The following is a 19,111-nucleotide window of genomic DNA, read 5'->3' on the forward strand; positions in this document are numbered from 1 at the left end:
TTAATTTAAAGAAGAGATTTAAAAATCGTAATTTTTTTAGTTATATAATGCTAAACCTATGTATATATTAACTACATTGTGTGATACTTTTCAGAGATAGTTGCTGGTGTAGGCAGACGCGCCAGTTAAACAAAAACATATTAACTTGAAACAGCTAAAAAATGCTTAAAGCAAATGTAGAACAACAAATACAGTGTGGAACGTATGTGGATTATATGTGGAACATAACTTTTTGTGTTGCTTTCAACGAAGTTTTAAAGAAGTATTAAAAAATAAAGTCTTTGCGTGCAAAAATATGTTAGATTTGTGTGGATGATATGTGGAACGTAAGCAAAAAATTTAATATGTGCACAGAATTCAATAGATATTCTTGTAACGTTCAGTGTAACAACTAAATCGCACGTAACACATGCAGTACAACATTGGTATGTGATGAAAATTCGAAACAAACCGTTATACGCCACCTTTTACGAAACAAGCATACATTGTTAAGCTTGCCGTCACATTGCTTCTATTTAACTGCCGCATTTCTGCACGAAAATACTCTTTTTAGTAAACATTTGTGTATGGATCATATGTATGTGGAACATAGTTTTAAACAAGTAGATAAACGCTTTTAGGCTTATTTGTTATACTACTTAAGCTAAATTTACATACGTACTTATTATTATATACACACGAGAGACAAGTAAATGTGCATTGGCGGTAGAGGCTTAGACTGTGACACTACACTCTAACCTTAGCCTAGTAGCCTAACAAGCAATTGACATATTTTTGTCGCAGTGCAGTTTTTTGACTGCCATTTTGTTAGCTGCATTGCTACCGCATTCATATGCGCGTAGGCTCCTTTGTAAGCCCACTAAAGCAACAGGAAAACCTGCTCTTGCGGTCACACATCGTCGAGATCGATGACGGACGAACGGTCGTTATCGTCTCGATCAAACAAATGTCACTGATCCACCTGTGTTGGTGTCTTGCGTTGCAGCTCCTCTAAAGCGCCGCTAACCAGCGCACCAATACCAATACCCATGCCCACACCAGCGCTGCTGCCACTACCATTGTGTTGCACTTCCAGTCCGTTGACCATTTTCTCGATACTCTTCAGCTCTGAGGGTGAATTCTGCCGCTTCAGCAGTGATGGTGGCGTCGTTGGCGACATAGAAATCGGACGCGTCGGCGGCGAGTTGGATGAGGCACGTGGACGTGGACTGGAGCTCAAACTGCGCGGTCCATTTTCTATACTGCTACCGGGACCGCTACTACCGGGTCCCAGTGTGGAGGCATCTCCAGCGCCTGACGGGCCGCCGCGATTCGCATTCGAACCAGGCGTAACAGCATCAAAGGCAGAACCCAAACTGCCAGGCAAGCTGTATGGCGAGAAGCGATGTCCCTTGAGTCCCTGCAGCGGTGAGACGGGCGTATGTCCTGAGTAGTGTCCGAATAAGGCGGGATGTTGTGCGGCGAGCGCCAATTGCGCATTGAACAGCAAGCCCGGATTGAGACTGGCCGGATTCATGGCGGCGGCCGCAGCTGCCTGATTGTGTAGCAGCCCCAGATGCGGTGGCGGATAGAGGCCATGTGGATAGAGGTAAGGCAACAGATGCGGCGACGGGTGTATCGGTGGGCCCACCGAAATGTTCGGTGAGGGATATGCGCCAGCTGCATTTAAACCACCAGCAGCGCCTTCTTTCGGACTTCCCGAGGAGGTGGGTCGGAATGCGCCACCCGTGCTGCCGCCCACACTCTCCGAACAGCTCGAATCGCTGCCATCACGTTCGACATCGTCGGATTGTAGGCGACGACGTAGAGCTTCTTCGTTCGCATGATCGCCGGCACCGGCCAAATGGTTGAACCAGGCTGCAAGGGCTTTAAATTGGTTAGAAAAATGGAATAGATTAAATTAAATAAACAAAAAATGGCGGTAATGAGAAAATAAATGTGTGAGTTGAAGCGTGCGTAATACTAGCGTAAAAATGTGGATGCGCGATCCGAAGTGAGCTAAGCTCTCTTCTGATCTTACTTCAAGCATATATTTGTGTAATATACTTTTATTTAGACCTACCGGATTGCTGATGCGCATGCATCTGTTGCAACGAATGACTCAAAGGCAATAGTGGGCTCTGCGGCGGTCCGACCACATCCAACAGCTTGTCCTCGTCGTCCGCCTGATTGTCGTGTAGCGCCGCATGCGGATGCAAGTGATGCGGTGGCCGACCGGTATGTCCCAAATGCAGTGGCGCACGTGAGCTGCTGACATGTGTCGGATTCAGTTTGTCCGAATCGGACCCGCGATTGGACATGAGGGCTTGCCTGTAACAACAGTTGGTAGAATGGCAAAAAACTAATTAGAATATCCAAGTACAAGTTAACTTAGCTAGATTTATGTATAAATATGGTGTTCAAAAAGAGAGGTTCAGATTCTGAGAGATCTTATGAGGAGTCTTCTTTCATCAGTGTTTAATTTGTTGATTAAAAGAAATAATCTACCACTGAAGCGTCAAATATCACATCTTTTGACTAATTTCTGAGATACAAACCCCCAAGTGATATCTCTCGGAAAACTGAGAAAGAGAGACCCAGAATGTTTGATATTGAGATAGCGAGAGACACGGCGGCTTATGTGGAAGACGAGAGAGGCATATAAATATATTTGTATAGAAAAGAGACACAGAAATTTAGAGAGAGAAAAAGTTAGAACTATAAATAGAAAAAGAGATGCATGGAGAGACAGTCGATTAAAGGGAGAGACGAAAACTGGTACTAGATAGTTGGAGGCATACTAACACGCAGAGAGGTAGATGTTGTGAATGGGAGACACACAGAGAAGTAGAAAGAGGCAGGGAGAGGCAAATAAATTATTGTATGCAGAAAGATATAATGAGTTTAAGAAATACAAGGTAATGAGAGAGAGAGATCGGGAGGTATAGGTAAAAATACACATATAGAAATACAAAAAGATAGAGAGAAAGAGTTTCAGTAATACAGATGGAGAGATAGATATTGAAGAATAGCAAGAGAAAGACTTAAAAATATAAGGAGATAGATTTCGAGGGACTCCGAAACTTAGATCGATAGAGAGGGAGACATATGGAAATACATATGTATATATAGAAGGAGAGAGAGAGAGAGAACACACACCCGAAATATAAGAGAGAGGCACACAGAAAGATAGCTAGAGAGAGAGAGAGAAACTTAAAAAGATAGATGAATGGATTGACTCAGAAAGAGCGACATCGACTATAAAGGAATAGAGAGAGAGCGCTGATAAAATACTGCTGGTACAGCTTTTTAATAACTCATTTTGGCTTATTAGAAAGCTAGACTTCCTCAATTTTGAGAATTTTCCTGCACTTCCACTTCAAAGACACCTGCACCACCCAAAACAATCGACGCCCTATAATCTTCCAAAGAGTACTTTGCTGCAGTAATTAGCTGTCATTACAACAAATCAAAAATAATCCGCTAAACACAATCAGACGCTGTTCGAAAACACTTAAGCTCCCCCGCCACAACAGCTGACAGCTTATAAGTCACTGACACCAGTGTGTCACAAAAGTATGCGCACAATGAGTGCAAAGTGTATGGCATTATTGCCATTGTAGAGCAAATAAAGTGGATGCGGCAGGAGATTGCTGGTACAGTGGCGACACCAATGCAGCTATGTGCGCATGTATGTATGTGCGTGTTTATATAGATACCGTTATTTATGTTGTGTGTGCGATTTTTGTGTGAAAGGGTTGCGCATATTCGTTTGTAGTGTATATTTTTGATTGCCCGCTACTTAGTTATGGCAAATTTTTCTAGCTGCGCTGCGAAAAGGGTTCGATTGTTTGACAAATATGCGTGTAGCGGCTTTGTAGAAGGCACTGATTTATTTTTCGTTTATTTTTGCTTTATGAATAGCACTTCAGGGACGGCTTGCCTTTGACTCGATAACGCCGAACAGTGGCGAGAGTAGAGCTGTGATGAGAAAAATAAGCTTGTATATACATATGTATGTGTATGCTTTTATATGTTTATGTGCGTGTATGCATGTTGCCATAAATGAAAACATTAAGCATTAAGGACATTAGTAATCTAGGATAAACGTTACAAATGCTTGCAATAAGGGCAATTCTGAAGCAGCACGCGGATATATGTATGTATATGGATACGTATATACTATGTACATGCTTAGATAAAACATGAAAAAAGTTAACTACGACTGCACCGAAGCCATAATACACTACACGAATAAAATAGTTACCATACAAAAACTTGATTGCGGTTGCTCACTTTGTATGACAGCTATATCCTATAGTGATTCGATCTGAACAATTTCTTGAAATATTGTAGTGCTGTCTTTAAAAACAGTCCATGCAAAATTTCATAAAGATATCTCTTCGAATAAAAAAGTTTTCTATACAAAAATTTGATTGCGGTTGCTCACTTTGTATGGCAGCTATATGCTATAGTGATCCGATCTGAACAATTTCTTGGGGTATTGTAGTGCTGTCTTTAAAAATAATCCATGCAAAATTTCGTGAAGATATCTCTTCGAACAAAAAAGTTTTCTTTACAAAAACTTGATTTTGCTTGCTCACTTTGTATGACAGCTATATGCTATAGTAATCCGATATGAACAATTTCTTGAGACATTGTAGTGTTGCTTTTGAAAATAATCCGTGCAAATTTTCGTGCAGCTATCTCTTCGAATAAAAAATTTTTCCATACCAAAACTTGATTTCGGTCACTAACTTTGTATGGCAGCTATATGCTATATTGATCCGATCTAAACAATTTTTTGATAGATTGTAGCATTATCTAGGAAAATATTTAATGTCAAGTTTTATAAATATATCTCTTTAAATAATAGAGTTTCTCATATAAAGACTTGATTCCGATCGTTCAGTTTGTATGGCAGCTATATGCTATAGTGGTCAGAGATCGGCGATTTCGACAAATGAGTAGCTTCTTAGAAAAAAAACAACGTGTGCAAAATTTTAGATCTATGTCTCAAAAAATGAGGAACTTGTCGCATATATACAGATAGACCGACAGACAGATGAAATATAGCTAAATTGACTTATATGTATATTTTATAGCGTCTCTGACATTTTCTGCTGGGTCTTACTAACTTCATGGCAAACTTAATAAACCTTGTTTAGGGTATTAAACATATAAAGGTCTATGACATACCATAAACAATATCGAAATTCATACAAATTCATTAGCGTGCAGGAAATTCGGCGTCAAAGCAGTTTAGGGTGGCTGCAAAACGCAGTTACAATCAAAACAACAATAAAAATAATATTAATGATTATGTTGTTGTTGATGCTGTTACATCTATTACTGTACTGTTGTTATTGCTGCACTTCAGTGTAAATTACTCGCAGTGTTGCCATTGCTACCCAGTAACCCTTTCAAGCGCCTGGCAGCGCGCTTTTAGAGTCATGCTTTTCTCACACACACACACACATGCATATACACAAACATAGCCACACATTAGTTATGAAAATATTTGCGATTTCTATCGCCCAAACGACGGGTGACAAATAATTGCACGAAAAATGCCTGCGTTAATTGTTGCGGCTTGCGGTTGTAGTCGGCTGCTGGCGGTCGGTATGCCGATTAGGGTATGGCAATGATGCCAGGAAACGGCGTAAATGAAGTGCTTAAAAAGTTGTGAATGGAGAGTAACGGAAGTCAGCGCTGGGCAGGTGAGAAAGCGCTTTGAAGGAGGCGATTAGAAATAATTTCAGTTTTTCATTTTGGGGGATTAATTGTTTTCCCCCTTAAATTAATCAAAATAATTGTGGGATTTAGTGGTTGAAAGCTGAAATGCTTAGTTTGTCTTTTTGATGTGTGCCTTTTACAAATTATATTATTTTAAAATACTATAAAACCAGTATTGGTTTTAAATTTTTGTTGCGATTGTTTTAAATTTATTTTTTGAATTTTCGTTTTATTCAAATTTATGCTCCCTAATTACACTTAGTACAATTTTTAATTTATTTTTTTCGTAATTTTTTTATTTTTGAATTTTTTATTTTAATTGAAAAACTTTTTTTCAACATTTTGAGGGAAAATTTCAAATTTATGTTTTCTTGATTTTTTTAATATTTTATTTTTTTTATTTTCATTGAAAAATTTTTTTTTAACATTTTGAGGGAAATTTTAAAATTTATGTCTTTCTTAAATTTTTTATTTTTACATTTTTTATTTTAATTGAAAATTTTTTTCAAAATTTTCAATTTTATATGTTAAATTTTAATTTTTTTATTTATATTTTTTCAACATATACATACATTTTTAATTTATATATTTTTAATATTTTTTAATTTTATTTTAATTTTTTTTTTATTTTTAGGAAAATTTTTCAAATTTATATTTTTCATATTTTTTTAATATTTTAATTTTTATTTTAATTGACTTTTTCTCAATATTTTGAGCGAAAATTTCAAATTTATGTTTTTCTTGATTTTTTTTAATATTTCAATTTTTTATTTTCATTGAAATTTTTGTTTTAATATTTTGCGATAAAATTTCAAATTTATATTTTTTTATTTTTAACTTTATATATTTTAATTTAATTGTTTTGTTTATATTTATTATTTTAATTTCCAATTTTTTTTATTTTTAGGAAAAAAAAATTCAAATTTATTTTTTCTTGATTTTTTAATATTTTAAATTTTTATTTTAATTGAAAAACTTTTTCTCAATATTTTGAGCGAAAATTTCAAATTTATGTTTCTCTTGATTTTTTTTAATATTTTAATTTTTTATTTTCATTGAAATTTTTTTTTATTATTTTGCGATAAAATTTCAATTTTTAATTTATAATTTTAAATTTACATGTTTTCTTAATTTTTGTGATTTTAAGTTTTTTATTTTAATTGAGAAACTTTTTTCAACATTTTGAGGAAAATTTACAAATTTCTATTTTCTTGATTTGTTTTTTATTTTTAATTTTTTTTTTAATTTTAAGGGAAACAATTTTTTTCAACATTTTATTTAGAAGATTTCAAAATCATATTTGCTATTTTATTTATTTTTATTTTTTGACTTATTTTTATTTATTTTTACATATATTTTTTAATTTAATTACTTTATTTTTTTTTTTTTACTTTAATTTTTTTTTTTTTGGAAGGAAAATTTTAAATTTATATTTTCTAATTTATTGTATCTTCATTTTATCTGCGATTATGCGATTAATTCAAGTTTATATATTTTGATTAATTTTTGTTTTAATTTTTAACTTTATATTTTTTAATTAAATTCCTTTCATTTAATTTTTTTTGAATTTTTTGCTGAAATTTTTTCTCATTTTTATTTTAATTTTTTTAATAATAATTGTTTTAGAATGCTTGGATCAATTATTTTAACTTTAAATTTTTTTGTATTAGTAAAAAGTTTTTTTAATTTTTAATTTATGACTAATTTATCTATTAGTTATTGTTTTGAAATGTTTTAAGCGATTGCTTATTTTTTTTATTTTGGCTTACTTTAATTTTATTTAATGTTTTTTTATTATTTTTAATTTTATTTCATTTTTTTTTATTAATATTTAGTTTTATATCAAGTTTTGAATATATTTTGAAGCGATTATTGCTACTTTTTTATTCCACTGAAAACTGGAATTTTTGTATTGAGTAGTCATTAAACTAAAACTTGAAAATATACACTGAAAGCTCGACGGAGCACTCAATGAAGACAATGTTATGATGCTGAGTATGTCTTAACGCCAACTAGGCATGCTACCTTGCCTCAACAGCAGCAGCTTCAAGCAATAAAATGAATTATTTTATATCAGAAAAAATTTCACAAAAATAATGAAATGAATTAAAGGCTTGAAAAATCTGTTGGAAAGCCACAAAAAGTGAGGCTGAAAGGCGCCTGCAACGCAATTAAGGAAACGCTAATTGGTGGCATTTAAAATTTCCGCTTGCCGCGTAGAGAAAGTTGCAAAATGCCACTTACAGTTGCGCCACCGCAGCCACCAACCCTTTGTGAGTGTGGAGAGTGAGAGCCTTTGTATGTGTGTGCGTGTATAATTGTGTCTGTGTGTTTGTGAAATCGCAACTGTCAGGCGACAAATGCAGCATCAGCAGGAAAACGCACAGAGCGAAAGGCAAACTATAAAGACGCACAAAGAAAGCGCGCAAAAGGAGTAAACAGTGTGGCGCTGCGACAGCGCAGCTGATTGTGCGCACAAAAGAAAAGCCACCGAGCGATAAAAATGCATTTCAGCCAACGCCCGCGGCTATTTACAGCCAAGTCGTGGCGAGTAAGCGCTGAGAAGCGACGTGATTAAGGGCAACAAAAGGAATACGGTGGAGGGGGGAGTGTGTGTGGCAAAGGAGTACGGTAGCAAATTGGCTGCATAAACAATGTATGCTTTCGACAAAGAAAAAAAACAGCGTTTGGGCGCAAATGAGGTTCGCATGCTGCGCGGCAAAGCGTTTTTCGCAAACTCCAAAAACAAATTTTACAAAAAAAAAATGTGAATAAATTGCAAAAAGCATTGGAAATGAAATGTTGCGAAAGTAGTGTTGGTCTATTATAGGCAAAGGGGTGTGCAGCGCAAACAAAGGCACGGAAATGATCATTTAAATGTGTTGCCAACAGCACACATGGTGGTCCGCTGGGGTAGTGTGTGAATTTTCTTAGAAGGGAGCATGTGTTTAAATATTTGCATTTCGTTTGTGGTGCAGAAAATAAATTTTTTTTGTAGCAGTTAGAGGAAAGAGACTTTGAATGTTTTTTAATCATTTTTTTCTGTAGCTTTTGATATTATACATATGTATGTATGTATGTACAAAATTATTATTTTTATATGAAAAAAAATGTTATGGAAAAAATTTTTTGTTTTATCAAAAATTATAAAATTTAATAAAATAACAAAAATGATTTTTAAATTATTTTTTTCTAAACCATACTTTTTTGTTGTTGATTTGTTTTATTTACAAAAATATATTTCAAAAAATAAAAAAAAACATATGCTTTAAAAAAATTTTCGGAAATTATTTTTGGAATAATTTTTTTTGCAAATTGTTTTTTTGTTTTATTAAAACTTTTAATTTATTTAATATTTTTAAACCAGAGAAAAATATTCAGATAAATATTTTTTTAATTTTTATATAATTTTTTGTTTAATTAAAATACATTTTTTTAAATAAATTTGTATATACATATATTTTTTTAATTTTTTATATATGTAAGCATATACTTTTTATATAATTTCTATATATTATGTTGTATAATTGTTTTTATATTTACTTTTCTTATTTTGGTGTTTTTCCAATTCTAACTAAATTTAAATTTTTTTTTAAAATTCGTATATTTTTTTATTTTAATTTTTGTTTCTAAGTATGTTTTTTTTTGTTTTATTCAATAAAAATTTTTAAACTTTTTCTAAATTTCTTTTTACACATAATTTATATGTATTTTTTATTTTTTCTTGTAAATAATACTTTTTTTTACTTTTTTATTTTATTTTTATGAATTTTAACTTAATTTAATTTTGTTTTAATATTTAAAATTTTTTTATAATAATTTTTCTTTAAAACTTTCTAAGTTTTGTTTTATTCAGAATTAAAATTACTTTATAGTTTTATTAATTTTTTTAATATATTTTTACGCATAATTATAATGTATTTTTTATATATGTATATTTATTTTTAAATTATTCATTTTAATTAACTTTTGTTATTTTATATATTATGATACGCATTTACATATATTTTTTAATTTTATTTTTGTTTTTTTTTACATTTATTTATATTTTTTTATATTTTTTTTATTTTTTAAATTTTTTTATGTATCATTTTTGATTAAAAATTTTTAAAAATAGTTTTTTTAATTAAATTTTTTATATATCATATTTTGATTTAAAAATAATTTTTTATAACGATTTTTAATATATTTTTTTAAAATAATTTTTTTTAATAATATTTTTGAATAATTTTTTTCTGAAAAATTTTGTTAATTGTCTTTAAAAATAAACGTTCCTGTCAATTTTCATTATTGTTTTTTTGTTTAATTATTATTCAAAAATCATTGTATGTACTACATATGTATGTATGTATGTAACCGAAAAAAATAAAATTTCTATTAGCCTTAATTTTTTTTCTTCTTACTTTTCTTTTATTTATTTGATTTTTTATTTTTTTAAAAATAATTTATTTTTTTTAATTATATTTTTTTTTTTTTTTTTAAATTAATTTTGATTTCTTTTAATTTTAGTTTTTTTTGTAATTTATTTATTTTTTTTAATATCTTTAATTTCATTTTAATTTATTTAATTTTGTTTGTAATTTTTTAAATTAGTTTTAATTTTAGTTTTTTTGTAATTTATTTATTTATTTTTTAATTTGTTTAATTTTATTTTAATTGATTTAATTTTTTTTTATTAAAATTTTTTTAATGTATTTAATTTTGTTTTAATATTTATATTTTTCTGAAATTTATTTATTTTTTTTTAATTTTTATTTCTTTTAAATTTTTTTTTCTAATTAATTTAATTTTTTAATTTAGTGTAATTTTTTTTGTAATATTTTTTTGTCTTTAAATTTTTTTTATTGTTTTACGAATTCTTTTGTTTTTAAATTTTTTTTATTGTTTTACGAATTCTCATTGTGTTTTATTTTTACCCTTCACCTCTATAGTTGGAGTGCTTTTTTGGGCAGCTTTGTCAAGTCATTTTGACCCAGGTGTCGCTGGCGGGTTAACTGTGTCTTGATATAGTTTTCTAAAATTTCTCATATGCACACAAAAATGCATCATGTATCTAACTTTGGGTACAAAAAATGTCTTGGCAGCAATAAAAACAGCAATAATCACTAATCACAAGCCAAGCGGCAGGCTATAATCGGCTTACTGTAAAACAATTTCGCACAATTTAAATGAAAATTGCAAATTGTGGGTATTGCTGTGCGCTCGCAGTGCCGTTATATTGCATGCCTTTGCCAAAAACTACCAGCTTAAAGCGCTTAAGACACCCACCAAGCGCTAACAGCCCTCCCAGCAACCCAAAAATATCTACAAACAACAACAACAACCCAGGTTGATGCTTGCCACACATAATAAAAAGTGTAAATATGCCACCCACACAAAGCAATTTGCGCGCATTCAAAGCCACAATGAAGACACATGTCTTAGTCATAAGAAGGGTAAGAAGGAGAAATTTGCGGGCTTCGCGCCTTAGAAAGAAGTTGCATTTTTTTCGATTTTTTTTTCTCCTTTGTTTTCGTATTAGATAATTCGTAAATTATACAGCCCAGCTACTGGATAATGTGTGGTAATCACATGGCCGAATAACAAATAAATAAAAAATGTTACATGCCACACGGCTAACAGACATGTTAAGGTTAATATGGGTCGCACGTACAGGATGTGCCGCGCAACGTCCGTCGGCTGGTGTCTCGGACGGTTTTGGTAGAGCTTGGTGTGGGGGTGTGATGTCGGGGCTGGTGTGTTGGCTTCTAAGTGACTGATGGGCTTTAAATTGATTTAATATTAAATTAGTTTGGCAGCTCATAGGGCAGTGACGTAAGGGAGTTAGTGGTGGAGCACAGAAAATAGTGATGTTTATTTACTTTCTGGGGAGGAGGAGGTGGGTGAAAGGTTGCAGCTGCTATAGAACATATACAAACTCTAGTCGAGAAATTTAGTTCGAAAGCTAGTAGGACTAGAAGCAGAAATCTATAAAAAAAGGGGGTCTAAAGGAGGCCGTGTATCTTATGCGTCGGAATTTCCTTTCTTTTTTATAAACTCTTCTCTAATTTTAGTCCACAAATATTATCCTAAAGCAAAATTAACCTCTACATGAACTACTGCACTAATATTAGAGCTTCCTGCTGGCGGAAAGTTAGTCGAATTGTTGGTATAGATTTATATTTTATGATCTATTCTATTTTTCTGTAATTTTAGGGTTCGAGTAAATCGTATAGTGTTAGACCCGTCTGTTGTGATATCTATTTATCTGCAAAAATATATAATAAAAGCTGTTTGTTGTTGTTGTCTCTTAATAATTTTTTATATACTTTTTTTGTTTTTTTTTTAATTTTTAATTAGCTTTTACTTTATTTTTAATTTTTTTAAATTTTATTAAATTTTTTTTTCAACAATTAATTTTTGTTAATTATATTAGTTACTTAATTTTCTTATTAATAAAATTTAAATTATTGATTAACTTTTTATTTAATTTTTTTTAAATTAATTTTTTGTTAAAATTTTTTCAATTAATTATTTTTGTTTTTTTTTTATTATTTCACTATTTTTTTTTTTTCATTTATTATTTTTTTTTTTTTTTTTATTATTATTTTTCTGTAATTTTTATTTAATTTTTTTAAATTAATTTTTTGTTAAAATTTTTTCAATTAATTATTTTTGTTTTTTTTTCATTATTTAGTTTTTTTAGATTTCATTAATTATTTTTTTGTAATTTTAATAATTAATTTTGCATATTTAGCATTACAAAAAATTATATTATTTATCTTCAAAATATGAACGTATGTATATTAAAAACACGTTTGTTGTTGTAGTTATTTCACCTAATACTTTTTAATACATAAATTTGTGTATTTGTTTTTTAATTTTTAATTAATCCTTTGTTTATTTTTATAATTAACTATTTTTAATTTTTTTTTTTAATTGTATTAAATTATATTTAACAGTTAATTTTTTAGTTATATTAATTAATTTTTAATTTCATTTTTGAATTAACTTATTGTTTAATTTTTTTAATAAATTATGTGCTCTTCCGATCTTTATTAATTATTATTTTTTATTCTATGAATTAATATTTTTAAAGTTTATTAATTTTTTTTTTTTAGTAATTAATTTTTTTATATATTTAGCATTACAACATTTTTTTAAATTCTATTTATTAATTTTTCTTAATTTAATTCATTAGTTTTTAGTTAATTTTTTTTTTTTATTAACTTTTTTTTTTTTTTTTTATTTTTTTTATTTTTAATATATTAATTCTTTTAAAATTATTAATTAAGTATTTTTTAATTTTAAATTTAATAAATATTTTTTTATATATTTAGCAAAATTTTTGTTATTAAATTTTTTTAATTTATATTTGCTCTTAATTTTTTAAAAAAAATTTTTAATTTTTCTTTAAATTTTTTTTTAAACTCTGACTTCCCATATTGTTGTTGTTGAAATTCTGCAACAAAAACAAAAAATATTGTTTCACAAAAAAATGTGCCTTACAAAAAAAAAACTAAATTTTCTAACTTCCACCAAATCAACCGCAAAAAACCCACAATCAAACGCCGATAAATTAATTCACAACACGTTAGCGCAATTTTCACACAACACACCCACACAAACACATATGCAGCTAAATTTTCAATTATCCCAAGGCTTGTGTGCCACAAATTGCATGTGTGTGCGCGTCAGAGTCTCAGCTCAAAGCCGAAAATTGCACAGCAACCAAGCGAGGCAGCCGAAAAAGAAAAAACGCGCCATAATAAGCCAATTTTCTATTAGCCACGTCGGTTTTTGCTCCCTTAAGGCCGCGCTGCATCTTAAAAAAACAGGCGTTGCTGGCCACACTTGACTCAATGCGGCGGCGGCGGCAGATTTTATTTTTCGTGCCGCACTTTGTTTCTAATTTAGTGGCGAGCAAACACCTACAGCCCGCTGCTCGCGGCCGCACAAAATTGCCATTCGTACACATCAAAGGGCTGGTAATTTTATTTGGCGCAATTTTCTAGCCTTGCCGCTTTGACGCTGGCAACTTTGCGCCTTGTTGCAGGCTTTTACGCGATTTAAATGTGGCACGTTGGTGAAAATTTGTGCGATAATCTGAGAGTAAACGTCACACATGTTCGTTAAATTGCGGGTGTTTAGGGAAGGGGGAGGGAAAATGGGGAAAACTTGTTTTTCTTAGCATGCTTTTAGGCGTTTAAGCGTGTATTTTTAGAAAAATTTGTATTTTTTGTAAGGAATATAGTTGTTTATGGAGTACGGTCCGTAATTTTCGTGTGATTAGTTTATTCTTGCCACGCACAGTGCAGTAGTGCTGCAATTTTTTGGGAGGGGTTCAGTTGTGGCACGTGCCAAATTGTGCTTTGTCAATTTGTTGTACAGTTTTTTTTAGAAATAATTCTCGTTTGCGTGTCATAACCAATATTTATCTGCAAACAACGCGGCTTCAACAGAAGATTCCAAAATAATCTTGAATGTTAGAAGCTTGAAATTTAATTTAATTATTTTTTTTTTAATTTTTAGAATTTTTTCTAAATTGTTAAAAAAAATTTAATACTAGGGAATTATGTTGAAAACTTTTGTTTGATTAATTTTTTGTTTTTTTTTTATTCCATTATAGTTAATTTAAATACATGTTTTTCGTATTTAAAAAATTTAAAAAATTTTTTTTAATTTAGATTTTTTTTTAATTTAGTTTAATTATTTAATTATTCAATTTATTTATTTTTCCGCTTAATTATTTAAAATTTTATTTAATTTTTTAATTTTTTTCCAAATACAAACATATTTTTTATATAATTAAATATATGTATTTTTAAAAACTGTTACACAATTACAATTATAATTAAGTTATTTTTAATTTTTTGAATTTTATTTAATTTTTAAAATTTATTTTTTGTGTATTATTAGAAGTTTTCAGTATTAGAAGGTGAAAAAATGAGAAAATGTTATTATTTTTAATACTTTTTAATTTTAAATTTGAAATTTTAATTCACTTGAATTTAAATTTTCTTAATTTTAATACTTTTTAATTTTAATTTTTATTTAATTATTATTTGGTTTTTATTTTTATTTTGAAAGTTAATTTTAATTAAAATATTTTTTTCATTCAGCTTAATTATATAACTTATTTTTATTTCCAATTACGTATAAAATTTTCTTAATTATTTCCAAATAAAAAAGTATTTTTTTATACAAATTATTATTAATGGTATATTTAAAAAATTGTTTTTTTTGTTAATTTCAATACATTTTAATTTTTGATTTTAAATTTTTATTTAATTATTATTTGGTTTTTTTATTTTTTTTTATTTTGAAAGTTAATTTTAAATAAAATACTTTTTTTTAATTTAGTTTAATCATACAAATTATTTTTATTTCCAATTACGCATCAAATTTTTTTTTAATTATTTCCAAATAAAAAAATATGTTTTTATACAAATTATTATTAATGGTATATTTAAAAAATTGTAAAAACTATAAATTTACTTAATTGTAAATGGATTTAATTAAGCTTTACTTAATTTTTTAATTATTAAATTTAAGTTTTCCTAAATTATTAGAAGTTTTTGTTATTAGCAAATGAGGTTTAAAACTTCTTTAGTAATTAAATTTGTTTTTAATTTTTTAAATTAAAAAAAAAAATTGTTTGAATTTGTATTTTAAAAATTTGAAATTAAATTGTCATAAATTTAATTTTTTAAATTTTATTTTTTAAATTTAATTTTTATTATTATTTTAATTATTTTTAATTTGTTTAATTTATTTATTTTATTAAATTAATATGTTTAATATTTAATTTTTTTATTTCATTAACCTGCTTAATTTTTTTTAATTATTATAATTTTTTCCACAAATTAAAGTATTTTTTTATTTAGTTCAACTTCTTTTAATTTAAAGGAAATTATTCTTTCTCAATTTACCTCACTTAACATATTTTTTCATCTAATTATTGGTTAATAATATTTTTTATTTAATTATTTTGTTTACAATTTTTTTTAATTTTTCTAATTTTTTCGAAATTTCGAAATTTTTTTTATTTAATTTAATATTTTGTTTTTATAAAATTGTAATTTACCTCACTCAACGCTCTGCGGTAACCCTACAGCATTTTCACTTATTAGCTTAGCATACCTAAAGGCGTGGGTGCGAATAAAAATTCGCCACGGAAATGCTTTGCATATTTTATGGCCATTTTTCAATTATCTAGCACGTATATGCCGCTATGTGCCACAAATAAATTTATGGTCTATTTGTGGTTGGCAAATTTCAATTTTCGACCCACGAAAATTCATTCAAAAATAACTTTTTTTTGTAATTTTAATGCATGCCAGTAATTGTTTTGGTGTAGACAATTTGTTGTTGTTGTTCTTGTTATTGTTGCCAGTAATATTTGCAGCTGTCTCGCACAGCAGCAGCAGCATCAGCCACATTTAAATAAACGCCAGCGGCTATTTCATAATATATGAGCTTATAATCCTAAAAGTATGCTATGGTGTTGTGAAAATTTATGAAATTTACGCCGAGTGGTCAGCAGTAGCTAAAAACTGAATAATAATAGTGAAAAGAGTGGCGTCAACTGCGCAAAACAACGGTCAATGCCATGCTGTGGTTATATGCACTTATAAGACTATGTTGCCACAAATAACAACAACGCCTATAAGCCGGCAATACTAGTGCACAACCGACGCGCTTGATTTTGTTGCGTTCATGTGTTTGCAGTTATTTTCTTTATGTACTTTTTTTTTGTTTGTTAGCTTTGCAAAACATATTAGTAACATGCAACACGTGCAACATGCACGTTATTCGTGCAATGTGCCACATATATTTGTCTGTATGTGATTCTATTTGTGTGTATGTGTAAGTGTGCTGTTAGGCGCGTCTGAGCCGCGTTTTACAAGCGGATTTGTGTTGTCATTTCGCGCCAGCGAGCAAATGAGTGCCGTGCGTTAGGTGTCTAAATGTCACTCTCGGTAAGCAGGGCAACGGCAATTGGTGCTTAGGTGAATGACGGATCATGGCGGAAGCATTTCAAAGCAAATATAATGTAAATAGTATTTTATTTGTTATATACTGTTAATATTTTAGTATATTTTTATATTTTTTTTATTATTTTTATATATTTTTATACTCTGAGGATCGATATAGTGAAAAACTTAAGATACACTATATCGATTTATGAGATATCGATCTGAAATTTTGCACATGTCGTTTCCTTCCCAAGGAGCTGCCTGTTTGTTGGAATCGCCTTTATCGGGCCACTATAGCATATAGCTGCCATACAAACTGAACGATCGGAATCCAGTTCTTGTATGGAAAACTTTTTTATTTGACGAGATATCTACACGAAATTTCGCATGGATTATTATTCTAGGTAATGGTACAAATCCTCAAGAAATTATTCAGATCGGTTTACTATAGCATATAGCTGCCATATAAACTGATCGTTTAATGTTGACATTTTGTAAGGAAAACTTTTTTATTTGATGAGATATCTTCACAGAATTTGGTATCTACTATTATTATAAGCAACGGTACAAATTCCGAAGAAATTGTTCAGATCGGAACTGTATAGCATATAGTAGCCATACAAACTGATCGGTCAAAATCAAACTCTTGTAAGGAAAACTTTTTTATTTGATGAGATATCTTCACGAAATTTTACATGGATTATTATTCAATACAGCGGTGTATTTTCTGAAGAAAATGTTTAGATCGGATCACTATAGCATATAGTTGCCGTTCAAACTGATCGATCAAAATCAAACTCTTGTATGGAAAACTTGTTTATTTGTGAAGGGTATCATAGCTGCGGTGCAGCGGTAGTTAAAATTTTATTCTTGTTATTGTTTTTAACATAATTTTAATAAATTTTTTTATACAATTTTTTTTAAAGAAATTTTTATTTTTTTATTATTTTTATTTTTTCAAATTTTTATTTAATATTTACTTTTATTTTATTTACTTTAATTTAATTCAATTCAATTTAATTTAATTGAATTTTCTATATTCCTTAAATTTTCATGAAATTTATTTATTATATAAGCAAAATTCTCCCCACTCCAACAATCCTCCCTCCCCAGTAGCAAACTCAATTGATTACTCTATCAAAAATTACCGGAAATCCGATACCGACGTCACGGAAGACATAGTCGACGAGTGACGACGCGTACCAAACAATAGCCGAATAGAAAAACACTTAAAAGCGCTTGTGAACAGCCTTAGAGCGCTTAGTGGCGCTAATGCAGGATATTCATTAAGGATATGCCGCGAGTGTTCTAAGTCATCTGAGTGTGTATGTGTATGGAAATTTTTATGCGTGTGTGCTTCCTAACATATCTCTCCATTTGGTTTGGGTGACTCAGCGCTTTGTCCGACAAAATTTGCGGGGTAAAGTGATTGGCATGTCTAAGAAGATAAGATCTGCAGCGCCTTTAATGTTTGATATCTTTTTTTGGGTGACATCGATATACACGCGCATTTGCTGTAGTGACAGTGAAGTATTTTTTTTGTTAAGTGGCAGCCACAGACATGTATATCAATTGCTTACTTGCCCTGCTTTTAAGAATTGAACCATCAGCTGATGAGTTGCGTTTATTTTTGTTTCCTCCCTTCACGCCACTAGCGATATCTTATGCTACTTGCTTCTATTAGTACTGCTATCAACCCCAAAGCTTGATTTGTGGCTGTGTTGACGCTATCATTGCCACAAATCTAGCCAAATTGCTTGTGGCAGCAGCGGCAGCGCGTGATTTGTCAGGCTGAGGGTCGCTTCCAGCGCTAAGTATTGTCTGGTGGCTAAGCAGTGTCTCTGGTGGCGTTGAAAATTGCCTGTGAAGTTGTGCAAGCGCACGCTTTGATGCGCCACGCACGCACTGACAGCTGACAACTGACACTTGTCAAGCGCTGACACATACAAGTCACTTACAAGTCGATTCGGCGGTTTTGAGGGAATTTGTGGGTGAGCGTTGAAAGCGAGTTGTACATAAGATACTTGAAGCAAAAAATCTTTAATTTTTTTCAGTGAAAAAGTTTTATTTGAACAAAAATTTTGTTTCCAGAATTCTACAATATTTTTTCAAATTTAATTAATTAAATGAAATTACTAATAATTTAACTTAATTTTCGGTTAATTAATTTAAAAAATTAAAAAAAAATTTAATTATTTTCGGTTAATTAATTTAAAAAATTAAAAATAATTTATTAAAAAAATTAAATTTAATTAATGTAAAAAAATATTGAATGAAAATATGCACACATATTGATAATTTAATTTTTTTAATTAATTAAATTTAATTTTTCTAATAAACCAAAAATTTTTCAAAATATTCAAAACTCAATATTTATAATTTAATTTGGTTAATTAAAAAAACTAAATTTAATTAATTATAAAAATTAAATTATAATT

General features: G+C 29.5%; 1 protein-coding gene across 3 annotated transcripts in view; it reads right to left on the bottom strand.

The window, feature by feature from the left end:
* Nucleotides 1–821: 821 nt before the first annotated feature.
* LOC120773617 (optomotor-blind protein) overlaps nucleotides 822–19,111 on the bottom strand; it is a 228,946-nt gene continuing 210,656 nt past the window's right edge. For 2 of the 3 annotated variants that reach the window (XM_040102618.1, XM_040102616.1), the window contains exons 6-7: nucleotides 2,063–2,319; nucleotides 822–1,866 (exon numbers count right to left, since the gene is read on the bottom strand). In XM_040102618.1, coding sequence (XP_039958552.1) covers nucleotides 950–1,866; nucleotides 2,063–2,319 — 1,174 coding nt within the window. In that variant the 3' untranslated portion in view covers nucleotides 822–949. The remainder of the gene's footprint in view (nucleotides 1,867–2,062; nucleotides 2,320–19,111) is intronic. The other variant, XM_040102619.1, reaches the window with a different exon arrangement.

Source organism: Bactrocera tryoni, chromosome 4, assembly GCF_016617805.1.
Source record: "Bactrocera tryoni isolate S06 chromosome 4, CSIRO_BtryS06_freeze2, whole genome shotgun sequence".
Lineage (NCBI taxonomy): Eukaryota > Metazoa > Arthropoda > Insecta > Diptera > Tephritidae > Bactrocera > Bactrocera tryoni.